Genomic DNA, 22044 nt, shown 5'->3' on the forward strand with positions numbered 1-22044 from the left:
CCTACTCCATTTTGTAGGGGTGTCCGAATGTCCAGGGCGCGAAAATGTGGGGCACTCAATAATTACCCACAACGCACTCTGAAAAGTAGTGAACACTCACGCTCACTCAACCGGGTTGCTATTGACCACAATGCATTGCGAGTATGAAAAAAACCACAAAAAAAAACAACATGACGTGAGCGATAGCGCAAGTGCGAGAATCAAAGCGATGCATTAAAAATATACAATGGAAAAAATTAATTTGTTTTAGTTGGAAACATGTACAACAAAAGGAACTAAAGTACAATTTTGAAACATTTTTATTCACAATAAATAGTTGAAGATTTATGTGCCGGGGCATCGTGACAGGTACGGCGGTCACGTGATATGCGACGACGTTGACGACCAAGACTGGCATTGCCACCTAGTGGCCTGGCATGCATACTACAGCAATTTTGTTCACTTCAGGTTGTTTGTCATGTAACTAAATGTACTCCCAAAACCTGTGTAGGAAATAAACTTTGGAATTAATCCAACTCAATTTAAAAGCAAGAGAAAGTGAGGAGCGTACAGCAAATGTTGATTTGGATATAAGCAGTCCGCAGTGGGAATTTGCGTTCAAGCACTCTCGTCGACTTCCTGCTCCTCTTCATCCTCATCAGGCTTTGATTTGCAATGCATGTTTAAAAAAAAAAAAAAAAAAAAAAAAAACAGGCATCTCATCTCCCCGAGGGGCAACGCACTCATCTTTACAAATATCACATCTTCTCCCGCCGAAACGATGTCTCACGTCTGTTGTGCATGTAGTTCGGTCTCACCACTTTGACGTCGGGTCCCGAAAGGGGCGGAAAAAGCAAAGAAAAGTTCTTACGAAACTAAATAAAACATCCTTGCAAAGGCAGCCGCGGCCACTTAGGAAGCCTTTAGAGGCAATTAGTCGGACTGCGCTGACGTTTTCAGACGTGACAGCGACATATTTCGGCATCTTGTGAATCGGAGCTTATTAGCTTCACGTCGGCGTGATGTAATCCGTCGTCTCCTCTCGGCAACAACACAAATAATTAGGATGATTGGGCAATTATTTGCGTGTGCAACAAGGGTGACATTAGCGTGATAGCAGCGAGCATTGCGTGTTATTGCTTTTAAGGTTATTGTCCAAATGGAGATGTTGAATATTGTGACGATCGGAGGACAATTAATTCAAGAATGACCTGTAATGAAGTAGCTTTATAATAGTTTATTTATTTTTTTTAAATTTAGTTTGGATAAAGCAAATCTCGAAAAACGCGAGTATGTCAATATACCTTAAAACTGTATAAACAACAAATTATATGCATAAAATGCAGTAAATAAAATAATAACTGGCTGAAAAGTGCATTGGTGACATGGACTCTCCTTTCCCACATGCTAGGGCATTACAATACGTAAGTATACTATAAGAACAAATGATTGCATTGAATAACATTTTTTTTTCGTATTCGTCCTCACCTCAGCCACCCACGTCCTCTCCAGTTCCCTCTGGCTGTCGGCCTGCTTGTAGTACAAGGTGAGCGTCTCCCGGCAGGTGGGCGACGGGTTGCGCAGGCTGGCGCAGTCCCGCACCGAGAAGCGCAGGGTGACGAAGACCCGCGGGGCGGCGTGGCGGTACAGGAAGGGCGTGGCCAGCCAGTTGTCTTTGGTGCGGGAATTCTGGTTGACGTTGCACACCTCGAACGTGCGTATGAGCCTCCCGCGGTCGTCCAGGACGCTCACTTCGTCCCACTGGGAGGGACACAAACGACATCGTTAGATTTAAAATGCTGCTGCGTACAAGACGAGAGTAAAAAGTCAATCGAATGCATCATCGTTGTCGTTGTTGTGGGAATGCTAGCATTCCCACACGTTATTGTGATTTTTTTATTCTCCAAACTTTTTTGCAGCGTAACAACTCCCACTTAATACTTCCAATTTACACTGTTCAAATTTCAACTCGCTTCAAAAATATCGTCTAATCCCACATTACTTACAGTATTTGCTCAATTTAACGTTTAATATCAACTTTTCCCCCATTCATTTTCAATGGGACAGACATTGAACTTTTTCTATGTCCCACTTTCCACGCCCACTTCCATATGTATAACTTATCATCATTACCAGGTGATACTGCTTGGTGGCAAAGTTGGTCACCAGGAGGTTATAATTTCATAATTTATCTTTCAATTGACGCCATAAGCATTCAAATCTTAGCATTCAGCTTTCAGCATTCCCACGCAATTTCTCCAGAAATTGGCACTTCGTCTAGTTGTTGTTGTTATTATCATTAAAAGTTAGGAATGTTGCACTCAAAGCTTCATTCGGCCATTTTGTATAGGCTAGCTATCGTCCTCATTAGCCTATCCCACATGATATGAGGTAAAAGTGGGACACATTTTTCTAATTGTTGGGAAAATATATACAACAAACGGGCAATCACGTTCACAACTATGGACAATTCAAATAACAATTACTCAAAGGGTTATATGTGTTTCCCAGTCATGTATGTGTTAGCATTAGCATTAAGCTAGCAGACTTCGCTTTTTTACAAAATGTTTCTATTGTTTTGATTATGGATTATAGGCCTACTGGCCGTTCTTTTATCTCCTTAACATGATTTGTATAATCACAATCCTAGTTAGTTACAAATCTAAAGCTAAAACTGCTGTGGTTTTAAAAGCAGATATTAGCTATTAGCTAGCAATAGCTATTCTTCACGGAGCCCATTTCCACTGTTATCTTTACTGTGAAATATTACACACCAAAAAGAAAAGAAATTACAAACTTACAACCTTACTAACAACCTTTGCTACTTAACTACATTTTATTGCTTTACTTTGATTTTAAATGTCTTAAATTGTTTTCTTTGTAAATTCCTTTTAATGATGTATTTTTGACTAGCACTATGAAATGTGCTTCATTAAAAAAAGCTCCCTTGCTTTGAATTAAATTAAATGAGAAGTGTAGACAGTTTGTAAATAGATGCTTCCATGTAAATCCACTTACATGAACTTAATCCTTAATATTAGACATTTATTGTATATACATACTGGCTTGCTATCAGTAATGTCTTAAATTTCTGTTTATTTTCTTGAATGATATGAATGACTCGTGACAGTCGCAGCAGAATGAATTCTGAATTCTACAAAACCATTTTGTCTGGCAATTTACAGGAAAAAAAAATGATCCAAACTAATCAAGAGAAGCTTCATCATGCAACATGATAATGACCCAAAACACAAAGAACTTCATCAGCGGTAAAATATGGAAGGTCTTAGACGGGCCAAGTCAATCACCGGACCATCATCCAATAGAGCTTTGCATTTTATTTTACTTCCTGAGGCTGCAGTAAAGGCCTGGAAAAGCATTTCAAACGAAGACTGCAACCGTTTGCGTGACTACATCATAATCATAAACATAAGCCAACAGTGTCATATTTTTTTGTGAATTCTAATACAGCCGATGTTGTCATGGCTTTTGAGCGCTTCATTCATGGAGAAAACCCGGCGGCACGGAAGCCGGCCTGCTCCATGACGATCTGCGGCGATGAGTCAAAATTGAAACGCCGTCCCTGACGTTTAGCGTCACCAATTATCCACTGCCAGTGTGAAAAAAAAAAAAAAAAAAAAAAAGGCGAGCGAAGCCCTAAATCTTTTTTTTTTTCTGTAGTAACACTGAGAAGTTATGAATTCAGCCATTCTCCATGCAACAATGGAGGCAAAACGGACAAAAGGTCCGAAACGCTCAATCAGCGCCAGGAAAAAGTCGTTGTGCGTCGGCCTTTGTGCGATTGTGACAAAAATCTGCATCGTCGCGCAACATTTGGCCCAATTTGAAGAATGATGAGACGCAGATACGACGACTCGGAGGGGATCGGCATTTGACACAAAGACGGGAGTGGAAGGAGGGAAACGTGCATACACTCACCTGCAGCAACGTTAACATCAGAATCGGATCTATTTGTCGAGTAAAAACAAACCAGGAATTTGTCTTGACTACATGAACAGATAATAATACGTGATAGATGTTGTGCTTGGTCTTTTTTTTTTTTTTTTTTTAAATGGTGCAATTACGGGACTGTAATGCCCTTACATGTGGGCAAGGAGAGCCAAGTCACGGATGCAAATTCAGCCATTTACTAGATTGAATGAGACAATGTGGGTCAATATTGTGGGCTGGGGATTTGTTTTTAAAACTATGTAAAGCACTTTGAGATGACTATTTTTGTATGACAAGTGATATACAAATAAAGATTGATTGATTGATTGATTGACTGCAACAACAAAAAACAATACTAGGATGCGCATTGTAAAATGACTTTTAACTGCATATGAAACAGAAACGATCGATGTGTACTTTTCATATTAAGAGCTACTGAATTTTAAACAAGAAGTAACTCGCGATCTTCTGCACATTTTAAAATTGTCAAATACAACTTGACGCCAGATTATTATTTATGTATTTATTTAATAAATACATAAATAATCATCTTCAAATAGTTGACTGTATGAGCGTTAGTTTTTCCTTACATTTGTTTTCTGACCCTCGACATCTTGGATCCGTCAACCCCACCCTTGTGATTTAAAAAAAAAAAAACAAGGGGTGGGAGGTCATGGGGGTGGGATTCGGTGGAAACACAAAAAATAGGAACAACTCATACTTCTGATTTGATTTGAGCTGAAATGCCGGCGAGCTTCGTAATCCCTCCGGTGACAAAGGACGGGGGTGAGGGGAGGGAGGGGGGCGAGGGGGGTTCAGACCCCAACCAGGACACACACACTGGCACGCACACGCACACACATGTACCACTCACTACCAGACATATAAGAACGTGATGGAGCCAATTAAGTCGCGTCACACAAGATGTTTAGAGTGACGTCACAGGTTCTGGTGCCGAGATTCCGATCCCGAGCGAGCGAACGAGCAGTTGTGTGCATGTGAAAGGAGGGAAGCTTAAAAGAAGAACAACAAGGAAGAGGACGAGGGGGCTGTCATTAAGAGTACGGAGACACAGCAAGGACACACAATCTCCATGTGCCCCGGGGGTCTCGGAAAAGACGGCATGTGGGGGGGAAAGTATGGAAAGAGTTTGCAAAAAGAAAAGACGCGCACGCACTCAAACACAAATCACTAATAACAACCCCCCCCCCCCCCCCCCCCCATCCCCCAGCCTGCCCCTCTTGATCTGTTCCTTTTCTTGTTGCCTCAGGTCACACGTATCTTCATCTCACATGCACACAAACGCGACATGTGCTTGGACGCACGCATGCGCACGCGCACTTCCGGAATGACTTCAGGCTTGGGTAAATTCTTTTGAGCACGACTCATCGAACAAAAACTATGACGTCATGAATTCTTCGGCTAGTTTTAGGGTCATTTTTTTTGGGGGGGGGGGCGACAAATATGGATTATATATATATATATATATATATATATATATATATATATATATATATATATATATATATATATATATATATATATATATATATACATATTTTTTTTTAAAGATTATGTTAATTCCAATATCTGGTAGAATAGGATTCCGATTACTGATTAAATGGCGGATTAACTAGAAAAAAAAAAAAGTGCAATCATTTTTATTTATTTTTTTTGTCCGTTAATGCTTACAACAATAAAGATATGAATTAGAGGAAAAACATTTTACTGTTTCACAACGATTATTTCTTTCATATTTATTTAACTTTTCATCAGAGAAAAATCGACCAAAATCATCCACATTTTTTTACATTTTTTTTGGAGCAGGAAATGTTTGAATGTCATTATGTTAAAAATAAATAAAATAAACGAACAAATAAATAAATAAATGTTTTTGTTTTTGTTTGTTTTTGTTTTTTTGTGGGGGGGGTCAATCAAAATCTAAACCCTATTCATTCCAGAACATACTTTTTCCAAACTATACATTGTAGCTAATTGTTCAAGTTATTGTTCACTTTCCATTCAACGATGACAACGGATAAAATGCTTATATGTGCGTGCGCACAATCAAGAGACATATTAGTATGCTTAGCTGCAATCACTCACAGATGAATGAACTTGAGTGACCCAGGACTTGACCCTGGCAAAGTCACGCAAGCGGGCATGTGCACACGCGCACACGCCTGTGAAAGAAAGAAAGACAGAAAGAAAGATTTAGGTTTAATCACTACAATCTCATCATGGATGAAATCACATGACAAAGAACATGTGGGGGGAATTTAAGCCCTGACGTTTGGGCTTCAAGGTGAAATCTTCTCGTCAGCGTTCCAACACACCTTGGAATTACAAAATAAGAGCAGCCCGCACGTTTGCAGGCTGTAATCATCGCGGCCGAGCTAAAAACTCATGCGGAGGAAATCCCCATGCCATCAGCCACTATTACATTCTTTCCAGTAAAGAAGATTCCAGTTTGAGGTGGCTTGTAATCATACACGTGCACATCTGCGCCCGTAATCCTGCCATCCTTTCATTTTCTGCCCGCTTATCTTGTTCACCGTCACCGACGAGCTGGAGTCGAACCCGGCTGGCGCTGCGAGAGAGGCGGGGTAACACCCCGGACTGGCCGCCAGTCAATTAAGTTATAATGGGACTGCATAGTTAAAGGTATGGTGCTGTTTATGGACAAATAATATTTGTCTCTCCAACAATGGGTTTTTGATGAGTGTGAGAGGTTTTCAGGGTTAGCTTGTTTTTTTTGTTTTTTTTTTGAGCGGGTGAGTTTTTTCAATGCGAGTGAGGTTTCATGTTGATTTGTAAGTTTGTGAGAGAGGCTTTTTTTATGAGTTTTTGGGGGGTATGAGTTTTAGTGGGAAATGTGTGAGAGGCATTTGGGTGTTTATGGGTGAGTGTGAGATTTGTTGGCATTAGAGGTTTTCTGGTGTATGTAAGAGAGTTGTGTCAGTGCGAGTGAGAGGTTTCCTAGTGAGTGTGAGAGGGGTTGAATTGCACTGAATGAGTGTTTTTTTTCTATGTGTGTATGAGATTTCGGATGTGAGTGAGAGGTTTGCTGGAGAGAGTTTTTTGATGTGTGTTTATGAGAGAGGATTTGGGTGTATAGTTTTGTTGGTGTTAGTGAGAGGTTCCCTGGTGAGTGTGACAGGGTTTTTTTTTTGCTAGTGAGAGGGTTGTTTTGTGAGTGTTTTGAGAGTGAGTTTTTGTGGTGTGAGCGAGAGATATTTCGGTGTGTATGTGTGTGTGCATGGGATTTCTTAGTGTGAGAAAGGTTGTTTTGTGTGAGTGAGTCGTTTTCCTGTTTGAATGTGAGAGGTGTTTTTTGTGTTTTATGGTGAGAATGAGAGTTTTGCACATGTGAGAGTTTTTGGGTGCGTGTGTGAGAGGTCTTTTGTGTGAGATCTGTTTATGTGTGAAGAAGATTTGTTGGTGTGTGGTGATTTTTTTTGGGTGAAAGAGAGAGTTTTTGTGTGAATGAGAGGTTTGTGATTGTGAGAGAGTGATTTGTTGGTGTTCGAGAGAAGCAAGATAGGTGTGAGTGAGAGGGTTCCAGGTTTTTAATCAATCAATTAAGGGGAAGCGCTGAGTGTGGTCGGGGGCCTGTTTGCAAATCCCTGTTGTAAATTGTGAAATGTCCCCGTTGTGGTTCCTTACCCCCGTGTCCGGGTAGGTGGTCCAGCCCAGTTCTGATGTCGACTCTGTTGTGTCCAGCAGCATCACTGTCACATAAACAGACAGAAAGAAAACATCTTTTAAGAAAGACGCACAATTGACAAATATTAACTACATGACGACATGGCTGCGCCGTGCTAAAAATAGAACTTGCTGCCCATTTTCAAATTCAACCCTTTTGCCAAATAACAAATCTGGAAGCCGATTACTGGTCCATGGACGCAATCCAAGTCTGGTGGCTCTTTGATTTTTCTCTCTCACGCTGCGCAATCCCAGCACTCTCCCGCTACGTACGTATGTCAAAGATAAGACATCCCGAGAGAGGAGGCACGCTGGCACAAGGCTCCGGTGTTTGGAAAATCAAACGGATTGAACCGAAAAAGGGCGGCCTCCATTAAAGGTCCAACGTTGGCGAATTGAACATGCTCGTCAAATTTTCAGACAGACAACCGATTGGATTATTATTATTATTTTTTTTTGGAGTTGAATGTTCGCTTGAAGTGTCTTTCCACTCGTTGCTTTGCAAGCACTTCACTGCTGAGCAACTACATGCCGACACATGACCGCCTCCCACACAAAAATGAAGCACCCGGCCAAGCTATTAAAAAAGATACGAGCTAAAACACATTTCCAACGCATCAGCTGAACATTTCAGCAGCAGGAATACGCAACATGAATGCATATTAACGTCATGCACGAGTGAAATTGCACAAAATAAGCAATGCTCATTTCATATCGCCCAAATATGGCATGACACATTATATGTTAGCATTAGCATTACGCTAGCAGTGTTATGGTTTGGGGGTGGAGTGAGAGATGTGGACCCAAATTGAGGAGACTGATCGGACAGGAAATGAGCAACATAGTGATTTATTGATAAGTGGGCAGGAAAACCATGAATTTAACTTGACAGAACGTGACGTGACTGGACTTGACTTGACAGAACTGGACTTGATCTGACTTGACCTGACTTGACCTGACTTGACCTGACTTGAACTGACTTGAACTGACTTGAACTGACTTGAACTGACTTGAACTGACTTGAACTGACTTGACAAGTTTACCAGACGCGACGCCCAACATGACCCACGTAACACCAGCAATGCACCCACACCGACCGGGAAAAACCCAACAGACTAAATACACCAACACTAATGACCTAACCGGACACACCTGGGGGAAAAACAAGTGGCTGAGGGCAGTAATTGGTCACACACTGGGAAGGGAAGACACGCTCAGGTGAACGTGGGTAGACATAACGAGACATGGAACAAACGAGGAATACATGACAAAACCACCAACCACAGACAAACACACCCAAAAACACCAAAAGAAAACAAAATCGCGACCCCACAGAACCAAAACATGACGAGTAGACTTTCATAAGAATGGTTTGCTTAAAATAATAATAATAATCATCATCATAATCATAATAATAATGCTTGAACATTTTTGTTTTTTCCCCAATTAAAATTTCAAGTTTTTTTGTTGTTGTTGTTGTTACTGTATTCATCTCACGCAACTTGTGAGCCATCCAGCCAGTAATTACATCAATCATCAATCAATCATGTGGTAAATTATTCTCATCTGAACTATAAGCGTCAAAAGAGAAATAATTTCTCCGGCGGTCACATGAGAAATTTGAAGGTCGCTCATAATCTTGAAATTCGCTGATGACATCTCCAAGAGGAAGCATGTAGTGCACAAAAAAAAAAGAAGAAAAAAAAAAAAAGAAAAAGATGGATGGGCCCTAAGATTGACCCTTGAGGAACACCGCAGGAAACGGGGAAGTGACTTTGACTTTTTAGGGCCAACAACCACAGAAAAAGATTTGTGTTGTTATAAAAGGGCTTTACAAGGATTTAAAAAAAAAAAGAAGAAGAAGAAGAGGGATAGATGTCGCCCAATTGTTTGCTAAATTTGTTTTGACTCTCTTTTGGTGGTTTATAAATAAAACCATAGCAATGTTTTGCTTACAAAAGCCCAGACTGGAAAAGATAGCTTTGTCACTTCTCAAGCAAAACCGCATCATTGTGTTGGTACACACATTTTGTTGGGATGGGGGTCTACACTTGGGATCTGGCCGCCAGGAATTTTTCCAGCTGGCTTCCAAAATCCCGTTGGCCGCCGTCCGCCGCAGTCTGTGCTGACTTCTGTGGTGTGCGCGCACGCTTAACCAAAGTTTCCTGTGCATGCTGAAGCGACAAAGAATGTTTTTTTGTTTTTTTCCCCAAAAAAAGAAGACGATCATTGAATGGAGAGAGATGCTTTATTTCCCGACGGGCTTGCAGTCAGGGAAGGAAGCGTCTTCCTCTCTGTTTATGGATAAATAATTCTTATGCCGGTCATACAATTTTGATCCCTTCTTACTCATATTTCATGGCACACACGATTGTTCACTGGAGAGGAATTTCTGCTCCGTGCGCGGAGAAGATCTCTTGGTTCACTTCGGGCACCGAGGATCATCGGTAAAGCAACAAATAACGAGGAAGTGATATCATCTGCGGATTAGCTTCCCTTTTTGATCTGACTGAGCTTGTTGAGAGGATTAATAAAAAAGAAAAAAAAAGAAAAAAAAAAGGATTACACTTGCAGATGGAGATAGTAAATCTGTCTTGTGATTTATTGTGTTTTTTTTTTTTTTATTGTTTTTTAATTTATCCTTGTGAATATTTCCCATCCCCATCACAGGTAACAACCAATCACAGCTCACCTGTTTTGGACATCTACTGTAAAAAAAAATACTGGCCATTTATGTGCAGTATGTCATATGATGTGATTTTACATATAGTCATATTGACCGCTTGAGGGAAACCCAAACTACGATGTCAGCCCATGACACATTCGATTTAGTTTTCAGTGAACCCAATATGCATGTTTTTGGCAAGTGGGAGGAAGTTGGAAAACCCACAAAAAGAAGGCCGGAAACCAGAATCTCAAAAATATGAGGCAGGCGTGCTAACCACTTATCCACCATTTAATTTTCATTGGGGAGGGGGAAAAAATATTTAAAATATGGGTGTCAAAATTAGTGCGGTCATGTTGAGTTAATTCTGGGGGAATTCCAGTTGCAACGCAGCAGACACGTCTATGTCAAAATTTAGCAGTAATAAATGCACCGGTAATAATAATGCATATATTTATGGAGAATGGGGTCAAGTTGTATTTTACAATTTAAAATAAAGTGCAGAATTTCACAAGTTACTTCATGTTAAACAGTATATATCACTTAATATGAAAAGAAAAATGCACTAAGCTGTCACCAACATCTAACAAATGCAATTATGCCCTCTAGTGGCAGAAAAATGACTTCAACGCAAATCAATACCACACTCTTTTTTTTTTTTTTTTTTTTTACAGTAAAGTACATCTTAATTTTAACTCAATTTTATGAATTATGAAATATCTGTATCAATAATGAAAAGATGCAGTCTTATTTCTATTAGTTTAACTTTTTTTCCCACTTTTATATTAACAAGATATGAAAACTAAGAAAAAAAACACTTTTTTTTACAGTACAGTACATCTTAATTTTAATTCAATTTTATGAATTATGAAATATCTGTATCAATAATGAAAAGATGCAGTCTTATTTCTATTAGTTTAACTTTTTTTCCCCACTTTTATATTAACAAGATATGAAAACTAAGAAAAAAACAACTTTTTTTTTACAGTACAGTACATCTTAATTTTAACTCAATTTTATGAATTATGAAATATCTGTATCAATAATGAAAAGATGCAGTCTTATTTCTATTAGTTTAACTTTTTTTCCCACTTTTATATTAACAAGATATGAAAACTAAGAAAAAAAACAACTTTTTTTTTTTTACAGTACAGTACATCTTAATTTTAACTCAATTTTATGAATTATGAAATATCTGTATCAATAATGAAAAGATGCAGTCTTATTTCTATTAGTTTAACTTTTTTCCCACTTTTATATTAACAAGATATGAAAACTAAGAAAAAAAATATTTGATTGTACATTTTATTGTACATTGAGAACAGATATAACATTTGCGATTAATCGCGAGTTAACTATTGAAGTAATGCGATTAATCGTGATTACAAATTTTAATCGCTTGACACCACCAATTAAAAATCCATTTGCAATCGTTAACGGTTCTTCGAACAAATACAGTATAAAATATGTCGCACGTGTCTCTCCAAATCCAATTAACTTTCGCTCCGGGGTATTAATTCATCCAAGCACGAGTAATAACACGTATAATGATTTAAAAAAAAAATGAATATTCATGTCTACCTCGTTTTCTGTCACGTTGGGTTGGCGATCTACTCACGAGCACCAGGTTGTCGCCGGGGAGCCTCGTGCATGTCTCATGTGTCGTGGCGTGACATTTGCATGCTGAATAATTGACGCCGACACGGCGAAGGTAAAGCGTTGAGTGCACACCTTTCACAGAATTAAGACCTCGCGACATGGACGGAAAGTATACGGGGGGACATTTGCTTGGCAGGGCCACTTGGCTGTAAAAGCCTCTTTATTTAAACTTTGTGCGCGCGCGCACACACACTGCCACAGCGTCTCCGTTGTTGGTCCATCTGACAGCAGAAACACTCAGCTTTTGTTCCTGACAGCTCGGAGAAGTGCTGAGTCTGCAATCTGGACTTGAGTGCTGTTGCATTTAAAGCACACCGCTCGCTCGCTTCTTTTACCCGATCCTCCATCATGTCCCTTGTCCTCTCATCCCAGTGGGAAAACAAAAATTCATGACGGTACTTGGATATTTCAGGTAGCTGCACTTGAGTATTTACTTCTTTTTTTTAAAAACATATCTGGACTTTCTACTCCTTATCTTGCCAAGACCAGTGTCAACGTGATTGATTGAGATCTTGCCTTTCATCCATTACACAACATTTTCATAACGACATGACATCATGACACGAAAGCTAATTCAATTTATTAGCACAAATATGGGGTGTTGCATTGCTTGTTAGCATGTTAGCTAAAGAGTCTGTGGTTTGGCTAAATACATAACGTGTAACCCTTTGTTTTATGTTCGGTGATGTGAGTATATATAACAGTTTGACGCAAGCACTTGTTCACTATCTTGAAACAGGTAAAGTGTATTTTCAGTTGAGTTTTTTTTCTTTTTTTTTTGTCTGCCACTTCACATTAGCGAAGCTACTGGAACACATTGTTTGGCTAGCATAAAAGTTGCATCAATGCTAGCTAGCTAGCTAGCAAAATTTTCAAATTTGATGTATTTTTCTTTTATTGTGTTAAGTTATCAAAATGGGAATTGTAGCCAATACTAATTTACTTTTGTACTTTTGTACTGTACCTTACAGTCTGTACTGTAAAAGATAACAGTACATCTTAACAAAAAGAAATGTTATCATAACTTAAACCTGCAAAGCGGTTAGCAACACTCATTCCTAACTCAAAGATGAATTTTTGAAATAACATTTTAGAACATTTGAAGTGGGCCTACTGATAATAAAATAAAATAAAAATCGAATTTCTTCCAACTACTTGTTTTACTTAATTCGTTCTAATGGCACAGCATCAGGAGCAACTGGAAGATAAATATTTTGCTAAAATACATTTTACTTGTGTTACAAAACAAATATTTAAGTAAATTTAAATGATATACATAAATTAATCAATTGGTTTCCTCAAACTCTTTGACTTGAACTAACTCGAGTAGTACAGTATTTTTTTTTTTTTACTTTGACATTAGGAGTTGAATCAGTACTTCTACTTACCTGAGTCTTTTTTTTTTTTTTTTTTTTAATATATAATGTCTGTCAAATCTGTATTTGAAGTCGAGAGTGTGACTGCTTTTGCCACCTCTCTTCTTTCACCAGCTGTCTTCTCTTCTTGCCATCCTGCCGGCATGTGTATTATTTATCTCCCCCCCCCAAAAAAAAAAAAAAGCGACAGCAGTCTCAGACTTAACGTCCATTAAAAGCCGACGGCGGCGGCGGCGGTGTCGCTTGTCTCCGGCGTGGGTGCGAACGCGCCCGTCTGCCGTGCAGCGGTGACCCGCATTAGCACACGGGCGACCTCCCCCGTTTTGGCTCGCGGCTGAGCTGAGCCCTCCAACACGCGGCCTCCGAATCCGTTCCCCGCCTTTGCCGCCGAGCTCTCTCGCGCCTGCGAAGTGTCGCGTCCGTTGCCCGCGTCGCGCCTGCTTTTCGCGCCACGTTACTTTCACACTTTTCACGCAAGCCGCCAAACACTTTGCTTTTATTATTAACAAACGCGCCAGGTTGTAATACAGTAAATGGAGTGGATTGTCCATCCAACCATCCATTTACTTAATACTTCACTTATTTAGCCCATTATAGCAATAAAAAGATAATATTTTGTCTTTAATTAATTTAATACTTTCACTATTTTCCACATACAATTAGTACCTTTAGAAAGACACTTTGCGACTCGCTGTCGACTGAAAATGACATCACAAGGGCTCAGGTAACCAATCACGGCTCACCTGTTTTCTAGGTTTGGTCATGTGACATTCACAAGCTGAGCTGTGATTGGTCACCTGAGCCCTTGTGATGTCATTTTCAGTCGACAGCGAGTTGCAAAATGTGTTTTTAAAGGTAATTGTACATGAAAAATAATGAAAATATGAAATTTATTATAGACAAAATATTAATGTTTGACTGCCAAAAATGGCTAAATAAATGTATCCTAAATTTGCTTATTTTGCTTTGACAAGTTATTTTTACTTAAAATGAATTTATCAGACAAGATCATTGTGCTTATTTTTAGATATTTTTTACTTAATTATCTCATTTAATCAAGCAGTCTTAGCCTTAACAGCCGGTTTCGTTATATTTACTAAGCTCATTTTTCATCTCTCCAATATTCCGATATCGAAGTTCAGTGGTCTGGTGTTAGAGTGGCAACCTCAGACTTGGAGGTTGTGGGTTCAATTCTGGCCTGGGGTCATACCAAAGACAATAAAAATGTGACCTGTTACTTAGCTGCTTCACATTCACGCAAAGTTATCCAAGAGTTAAAAAAAAAAAAAATACATATGTATTTTAAGAAAATAGTTCTATTTATTACAGCTTGGAAAAAGTCAATATACCGGTAATTTGTTTTTTGTATAAAAATACTATTTTCAAGACTGGTGTGGTTGATATGGGAATAGTATTATTTTCTTATTTTTCTAAATATTACAGGTAAATTTAATAATATTTTTTCTTGTTCTGTTGGCAGATAATTATGCTTATTTGAAGGAATAATTTTCTTATTTTACTTTTTTTTTTTCTATTGTACTTTTTGCACAGTAGAATTTTCTACTGTAGTTAAACTTTGCTGACTTGACTTTTGTTGGCAGATTTTTTTTTTTTTCTCCATTTGTGTGCGGCATCGCAGCGAAATGCTGCTTCACCATGTTTGCTTCAGTATCTACTGTGTACAGTACTGTCTCTTCTAGTGTCAAATATTGCTCAATAAAGATTAGGAAATACTCATCGAAATTAGTCCAAAACACAAAGTTACACCTGCACGCTGACATTTCCTCCTAAAATGGCTGCACTTGTGAGTACGTAACCCTCGGACGGGCTCCACCCACAGACGGTCGTTTCCAAGACGAAGCCTCAAGCAGGCCATCATTACGGGCGACCACAGGCGAGCCAGACACACGCCAAGATGGAGACGACAGCAGGGCAGATGAACCCTCTTCCCGAAATAAGCTCAGGAGTCATCAAAAATGCGCTTGTGGTTTGATCCCACTGGATGCGGCGACGCTTGCACTTTTTTGTTCAGCCACCGCATTCGATACGACGACCTCAGAAGAATTTGCCAGTGGCGGATTTGCACAAACGTCATTTGCAAAAAGTCACATAATACACAAAGATAAACATAGAAAAAAAATGTCTAAATATAATGTAAACATTTGTCGCCCACGCCCACGCTTGTGAGGTTCAACATTGCCTTGACAACGTACAACAAATTATGCAGAATTCAAAATAAACTTCTAACACCTCGCCGCCTTGGAGGATTGCGTAACTTGAAGGCGCTAGCGACAAATAAACCGGACATTTGAGAGAAAAAAAAATAGTTGTGCTTTCTCCGTTAAGCCTCATTCTTAACTCATTTGGTGCCTCAATTCATTTGGGGTCATTAGAAACGGCAGGATTAGAAAAGAAGAAGCCTTCCCCAAAAACAATAATTGACGTAAATGAAGCTTATCAAAATAAAACTTTAGTTTTCTGTCCTCTGATTGGTTCCTCGGAGCACCACTTGTCACAATGGCGCCTTGAGATACGACTTTGATTTGCTTCATGAGCACACATTTATAACTCAAATCATCTGTCACCATTGAAATGAATGGAAATGCCTTTAATCTGTTCCAGTTTCACAGAAAAAAAAGCAAAAAATGTTTTGTTTTGTTTAAAAAAAAAAGTAAAGTAGTACTCTATAATATTTGATTTTCTATAAACAAATAGTCAAAACATGATGAACTACACAATAATAAAACGATTAGCGTGTCATGATTAAAGGCGTACTTGACTCATTGAGCCATTTTCAGTAGTAAAAAGTTAATATTTTGTCTATAATTAATGTGGTAACTTCATTATTTTTTATGTACAATTAATACCTTTAAAAAGTATTTTGTTTTCTACTTGCTGTCGACTGATGATGACATCACATGTGCTGAGGAAGTGGGTAACGGCCAATCGTGGCTCGCCTGCTTTGTGGGTTTGGTCAGTAAACTGAGCCATGATTGGTCAGCACAGGTGATGTCATCATCAGTCGACAGCAAGTGGAAAAATTACTTTTTAAAGGTATTCATTGTGCATGAAAAATAATGAAGTTATCAAAATCATTCTGGACAAAATATTCACTTTTCACTGCTGAAACTTGTTCAATGAGTCAAGTGTCCCTTTAAATCACTGCCGCGCCACCAGGTGGCAGTATAATACAGTCATGCAGATGAATGAGTAAGAGTTTCACGAAGTAATCTGCTGTAACATTAATAGTTCTTCGCAGAGGATAAATAATATATGCGCGAGTATTGTGAAATATTTGTTGCTAGCAAAACACAAAACAGTCGTATATTTTGTTTTTGTATACTAATAATGTCGGTACTGTGATAGTGCAGGCAATTAAGAAGCGGATTAGATCAGGCAAGTCCCCACTAGAGTTAGCTAGCAAATGCACAGCTCGGCACTTCCCTTGCATACTAAAAGGCTTTTCTGCTAAAAAATGAGCAAAACATGATGACGCAGCATCCTGACCTTCCCGCCAGGCAGCACACGCAGCAAACAGGTTGCTGTTTTTTTGTTGTTTTTTTTTGTGTCACGCGTCGCATGCCCTTTTGTTTTCTTTTCACACGTTCTCGATAAACTCTGTCCTGAAAAGACGGCTTATGGCAGCCAAAGAAAGGGCGGCGATCCGCCTAATTAAGACGCCGCCGCCGTTAAAGAGCAAAAACCTCCCGCGGAAAGTTTGGCCCGCACGACCTTGAAGCGAGAATGTCAACAAAGCGGGATGACATGCTGGATTATTTCAAATATGTCTTCAGCAAAAAGCTTGTTTATGTTTTAAAAAAAGTATTTTGAGGTATAATAATAATAATAATAATAATAATAATAATAATAATAATAATAATAATAATAAGGCTTCAAAACTCCAAATCTAGACACTCACAATGTTGTCACAGTTAACTTGAAAAAGTAACTTGGTTACTTTACTCATCACTTGACTTGAACTCATCTGCTCCCCAAAACGTATAAATACGTTCTATTTTTAATGTATTAAGTGTCCCAAAGACGTATTTATACATTTTTGTTCCAATTTTATTTATTTATTTATTTTATGTTAAGCATACAAAAGGCTCTCAACTACAGAGAACGGGTGAGAAAATAATAATATTTTTTAAAAAAATGTAGTAAATATAAAAACAGCCAGCAGGTGGCAGCAGAGTATAAGAGATCAACCAAGGCCATAATGAGAACAAGATGTTTCTCCACAATTCTAAGCAGGTTTGTGTATAATGATGAAACTTAGCTATATTCTAATGCTAATTGCTACAAAACGGAAACAGATACAAATATATTTATATATATTTTTAATATTTCTTTTGGTAGGTTCCATGTTTTTGTAGCAATAGAACACAATATTCTGTGGGCCTTGCAAAATGAGTCAAAATCCAGTAAAACCGCCGGGAGCTTCAGTGAAAATGGCTGCGAGTGTTAAAAGTAGCTTAAGTTATTGATTACTTCATTTGCAAAAGCAACAACGTTCCATTACAAATTACTACTTATTAGTTCGTTGTTACTTCTGACTGGCACAAAAAAAAAAAAAAATGGCTCTGGCATTTTGACTTTGCCTAACATGTGAAGTAGTTCTGCCACTGATGTTTACTGATGATGTTTCAGCTTGCGATCTATATTCGAGCTGGATTACTGGACTAGTCAGTCTAAAATGTGGCCCAGTCTCTTGGGGTAAAATGTAGGAAAATAATAATTAAAAAGCACTGCATCGGCCCCAAAAGAGGCCAGCCCACTGTGCGTGTGCCCTGTATGCCAGATGGCCAGTCCAGCCCTGCTTCGGTGTCATCTTAGTCAACTTAACTTTTTCCAACTTTCACACGCTGAATAGCCCGTGAGTGTGGAAACTCGTTTTTCTCCCCCTCCTCTCACCCAAAGTCACCCGTGACCCTAATGAGGACGAGCGCTGTAAAAAATCCGACGGACGGACGGATTGTGCAGCCAACTGTTGCCGTCGTTGCGTGCGTCAAAGCCACAAAAAGGACTCAAGAAACGTCTCGGCGCTTCCAAGCACGCAAGCGGTCGTGTCGGAACCCGTCCGGACAGACAGACGGACAGACAGACACGGATGCCGTAACGAGGCGGATTTATGCGGATGATATTTGGTCAATAGTGTATTAGGCGGAGCTTGATTTCAACGACACAAAGTCAGCAGGCCAAACGGAACGTCGCGGTGGCCTTGCTGCCGCTCTTTCGTCCTCATCCAGGCCATCTGCTGCCACCGCTGATCGATGGGCGGATACACGCTGGCGCATACGAGCTAGCGAGCGCTCTTTTGCAACTTCGATGACACACAGAAAACGATTGAGATTTTTTTTTTCTTTTAATGATAAATGTGAATTCTTTGAGCAATTTCAGGGATTTTCAATTTCCTGTTTGTAACAACAGTCTCATTGCTTGATAATACGTTATGCTAACATCAGTGGTCCCGACAATGATCCCTGTGGAACACCAGTCGGGTTTGCTTATCATTTAAATTGTTGAAGTTACATTAACTCATTCACTGCCTTTGACAAGTATACTTGTCAATTGTATTTTTTAGAGCGGTGCTAAATGGGGGCGAATCTGAGCATGCTCCACTGTAAATATCAAACTTGGAAACAACTTTACTGATGCCCAACCACCGGTAGATGACATCATTGCCCCATTTTATAGGAAATAAACACAGTTTCAGAGTCCATTGGAGAAATGGCTGTATTTTGGCAAACCTACATTTTTCTGCTGTCAATTATAAAAAAACGGGACGGGACAAAAAGTAGGGAGTCTATTCTGTTATTTGGTAGATTCGGTTTATATATAATTATTGAATGTAATATCACGTGAGTATTGGAAATGTAAAAATTTTCTATAATGACTGGCAGTGAATGAGTTTTAAATAAGTATTAATCCAGTATGTTTTCAAAAAGGAATATAATTAAAAAGGTAAGGTGAAACAATAAACAAAAAATGGCAAAACAAAAATGAGGTGCAGGTAAATGAAATTAAATAACAAAAAAAAAGTTAAAAAAGAGGCAGTAGATAGAGTGTAACACAAAAATAAAGCAAAAATGAGGGCATAAAATAATAGGTAAAAAAAAATTGGGCGAAAACCAAAAAAGTCCAGGTAAAATATAGATTTTGAGAAACTAACATAAAAATATAATAAAATAAAACAGGGATTAAAACAAGGTGTAGGTTAGGTATGATATATAAATTAAATTAAATCAAGACAAAAATACACAGAAGCAGATTGCATTCAGAGAAAAAAAATGATTTTGAAATAATTATTTTTTTGTTTCTGTTTTGCAAAAAAAATAAAAAATAAAAAAAAATTTATTTGATCAATTTCTTTTTCCTGTTTAACAGATTTTTTTTTTCTGTTTTCAGGTTTTCTTTTTTTTCTCTTTTTTGGGGAATTTTCTCACCTATCGTTAAAATACAGAAAAACTGAAATAACATTCAGAAAAACAGGAAAAATATTCCAAAAACTGAAAAAAAGAAAAAAGACGCAAACTCCATAAAACAGGAACAATTACTTTGCAAAACAGAAACTGAAAAAAAAGGGTCCAATAAACAAACCCCAAAAATAAACTACTCAGAAACAAAAATGATTATTATTTTTTTCAAGTGAAAGCAATATGCTTAAGTAGAAATAAGATAAAATAAATTTAAAATGAATACATGACTTAGTTACAAAATATTAAAATACAATAAAAAAAAGGGAATTAAAATGGGGGAAGTGCAAAAACAAAGGGGTACACATCAAGTGCAGGTCAAGTCTAATAAAAAATAATAATAATAATAAAATGTTTGACGAGGTGCGCCCCTTAAATGCGTTTTTTATTTTTATTTTTTCCCAGACCACCTTCAAGAACACAACACACATCAAGAGACAGATGCGAAACTCGCAGTTGATATGTGAGTCATTAGACTCCCCGTCAGATCTCTCGAGTCGGCCCACTCTCATCCACCAGAATCTCACTTTAACCACCTTGCACATTTCACCTCCATAAAGAAGGCAGATGGGGTCAGAGGTCACACTGCTGATGCCGCTTATGAGTGGCAAAGTTTGTTTTAAAAGGGTTGCTTGGCCTGAAGGGGGACGTAAGAGTGTGTGTGTGTGGGGGGGGGGGGGGGGGGGGGGGAGGAGCTTACGCAACTTATTATTCATTTGTGTCTGCTGCCTTTATCTCCATATTATTTTTCTTTTTTTTTTTTGTTTGCTGGCGCGCGATAGGCCCTGACGCGCACCTGGCGGCACCACACTGAGAGGGTGTTTACAAAGGAGGACTTGAATTCCCATACATTTGCTGTCAGTTCCCCGGAAGCCACGTTTGCCCCGCCCCTCCCACCATTACAATTAAACCAGGATGAAACATGAAATATTGATGAGTAAAAAAGTTACTTCTTACCTTCCTCAGCTGAATTTGGCCGCAGAACGAGACAGAGGGACAGAAAGACGCTCCACATCTCCACTACAGAGTGACACTGACAGCGGGCCGGGGAGGGAGAGAGAGCATGAAAGAGTGAGAGATGTGTGCGTATGTGTCGAGAGAGGGAGGGGGAGGAGGGAGGGAGGGGGAGGAGTCTGTTTGTTCCTACTATCAGCAGCGGGAGGAGGATGAATGGATGAGAGAAGGTGAGGTGGGAGGGGGGCTGTAATATTTACAGAGAGAGAAAAAAAATGGCCCAAGTCAACAAAACGCCGTCGTCGTGGAAACGAGGGAGTTAATAAGAACAAGCGTGACGCTCACTAAAGTCAAAATGTCACCTACACGAGGGCAGCCAGCATGTTGTGGCGTCCTTCACGTCTGTACGATGCCCCTTTTTCTTTTTCTTTTGTTTTTTTTTAGCTTAAATATGTGTTACCATTTTGTGGCCCGGCTCACGCGCGCCACTCGCTGGCCACCTCGCGCCATTGCAGCTTGTTGACGGTGGGGGCGCTTTTCATGCCCCAGTTCACTGCAATGAGGAAGACTTGAGTGGACTCTTGCAAGGGAGATGTTTGCCCGCCGGCTCGACACAGTGAGTTAGATGGCCCCATTCCCAGCCGGCCTGGAGGGGTTGGGGGTGGGGGGGGGTCCTAAATATGCACATTTAAGTCTAAAATGGATCATTATGAAATGAATTGCTTGACCTTTTTAGTGGGAGGGCAAAGACTTCGTTAAGGGGTCAAGTTCATTTACTTATTTATTTATTTATTTATTTACTTTATTATACAGTTTTGAAAAATTTGTGCACTCATTCGGTCAATTTTGTATTTTTTTTTTGCTTTGATTTGCTAACATTTTTTTTGTGTGCAAAATCAGCTCACGTCATCAAAAGTATCAGTTACTATGCAGAGAGAAATAGAAGCTTTGTAGTCATTTCGCAGTTAAAGGGAAACTTGACTCACTGAGCCATTTTCAGCAGTAAAATTTTTTTAATTTGTCTATAATTAATGTTAACTTCATTATTTTTCATGTACAATTAGTACAATCATGGCTCAGTTTAATAACCAAACCCAGAAAACAGGTGGGTCACGATTGGGCGTTTCCTACTTCCTCAGCACAGGTGATGTCATCATCAGTCGACAGGAAGAAGAAAAATGACTTTTTAAAGGTATTAATTGTACATGAAAAATAATGAAGTTATCAAATTCATTAACTTTTCACTGCTGAAAATCGTTCAATGAGTCAAGTATCCCTT

General features: G+C 39.0%; 1 protein-coding gene across 2 annotated transcripts in view; it reads right to left on the minus strand.

The window, feature by feature from the left end:
• The window catches only part of ephb6 (eph receptor B6), a 42992-nt gene extending 22052 nt beyond the window's left edge, over window positions 1–20940 (minus strand). Inside the window, exons 1-3 of one of the 2 annotated variants that reach the window (XR_013284259.1) lie at window positions 20769–20940; window positions 7597–7661; window positions 1468–1740 (exon numbers count right to left, since the gene is read on the minus strand). Coding sequence is in view for 1 of the 2 variants with exons in the window: in XM_077526556.1 (XP_077382682.1) it covers window positions 1468–1740; window positions 7597–7661; window positions 20769–20826 (396 nt within the window). In the remaining variant the exon portion in view is untranslated. The remainder of the gene's footprint in view (window positions 1–1467; window positions 1741–7596; window positions 7662–20768) is intronic. The other variant, XM_077526556.1, reaches the window with a different exon arrangement.
• Between the last annotated feature and the right edge of the window lie 1104 nt (window positions 20941–22044).

This window comes from Festucalex cinctus, chromosome 7, assembly GCF_051991245.1.
Source record: "Festucalex cinctus isolate MCC-2025b chromosome 7, RoL_Fcin_1.0, whole genome shotgun sequence".
NCBI classification, from domain to species: domain Eukaryota; kingdom Metazoa; phylum Chordata; class Actinopteri; order Syngnathiformes; family Syngnathidae; genus Festucalex; species Festucalex cinctus.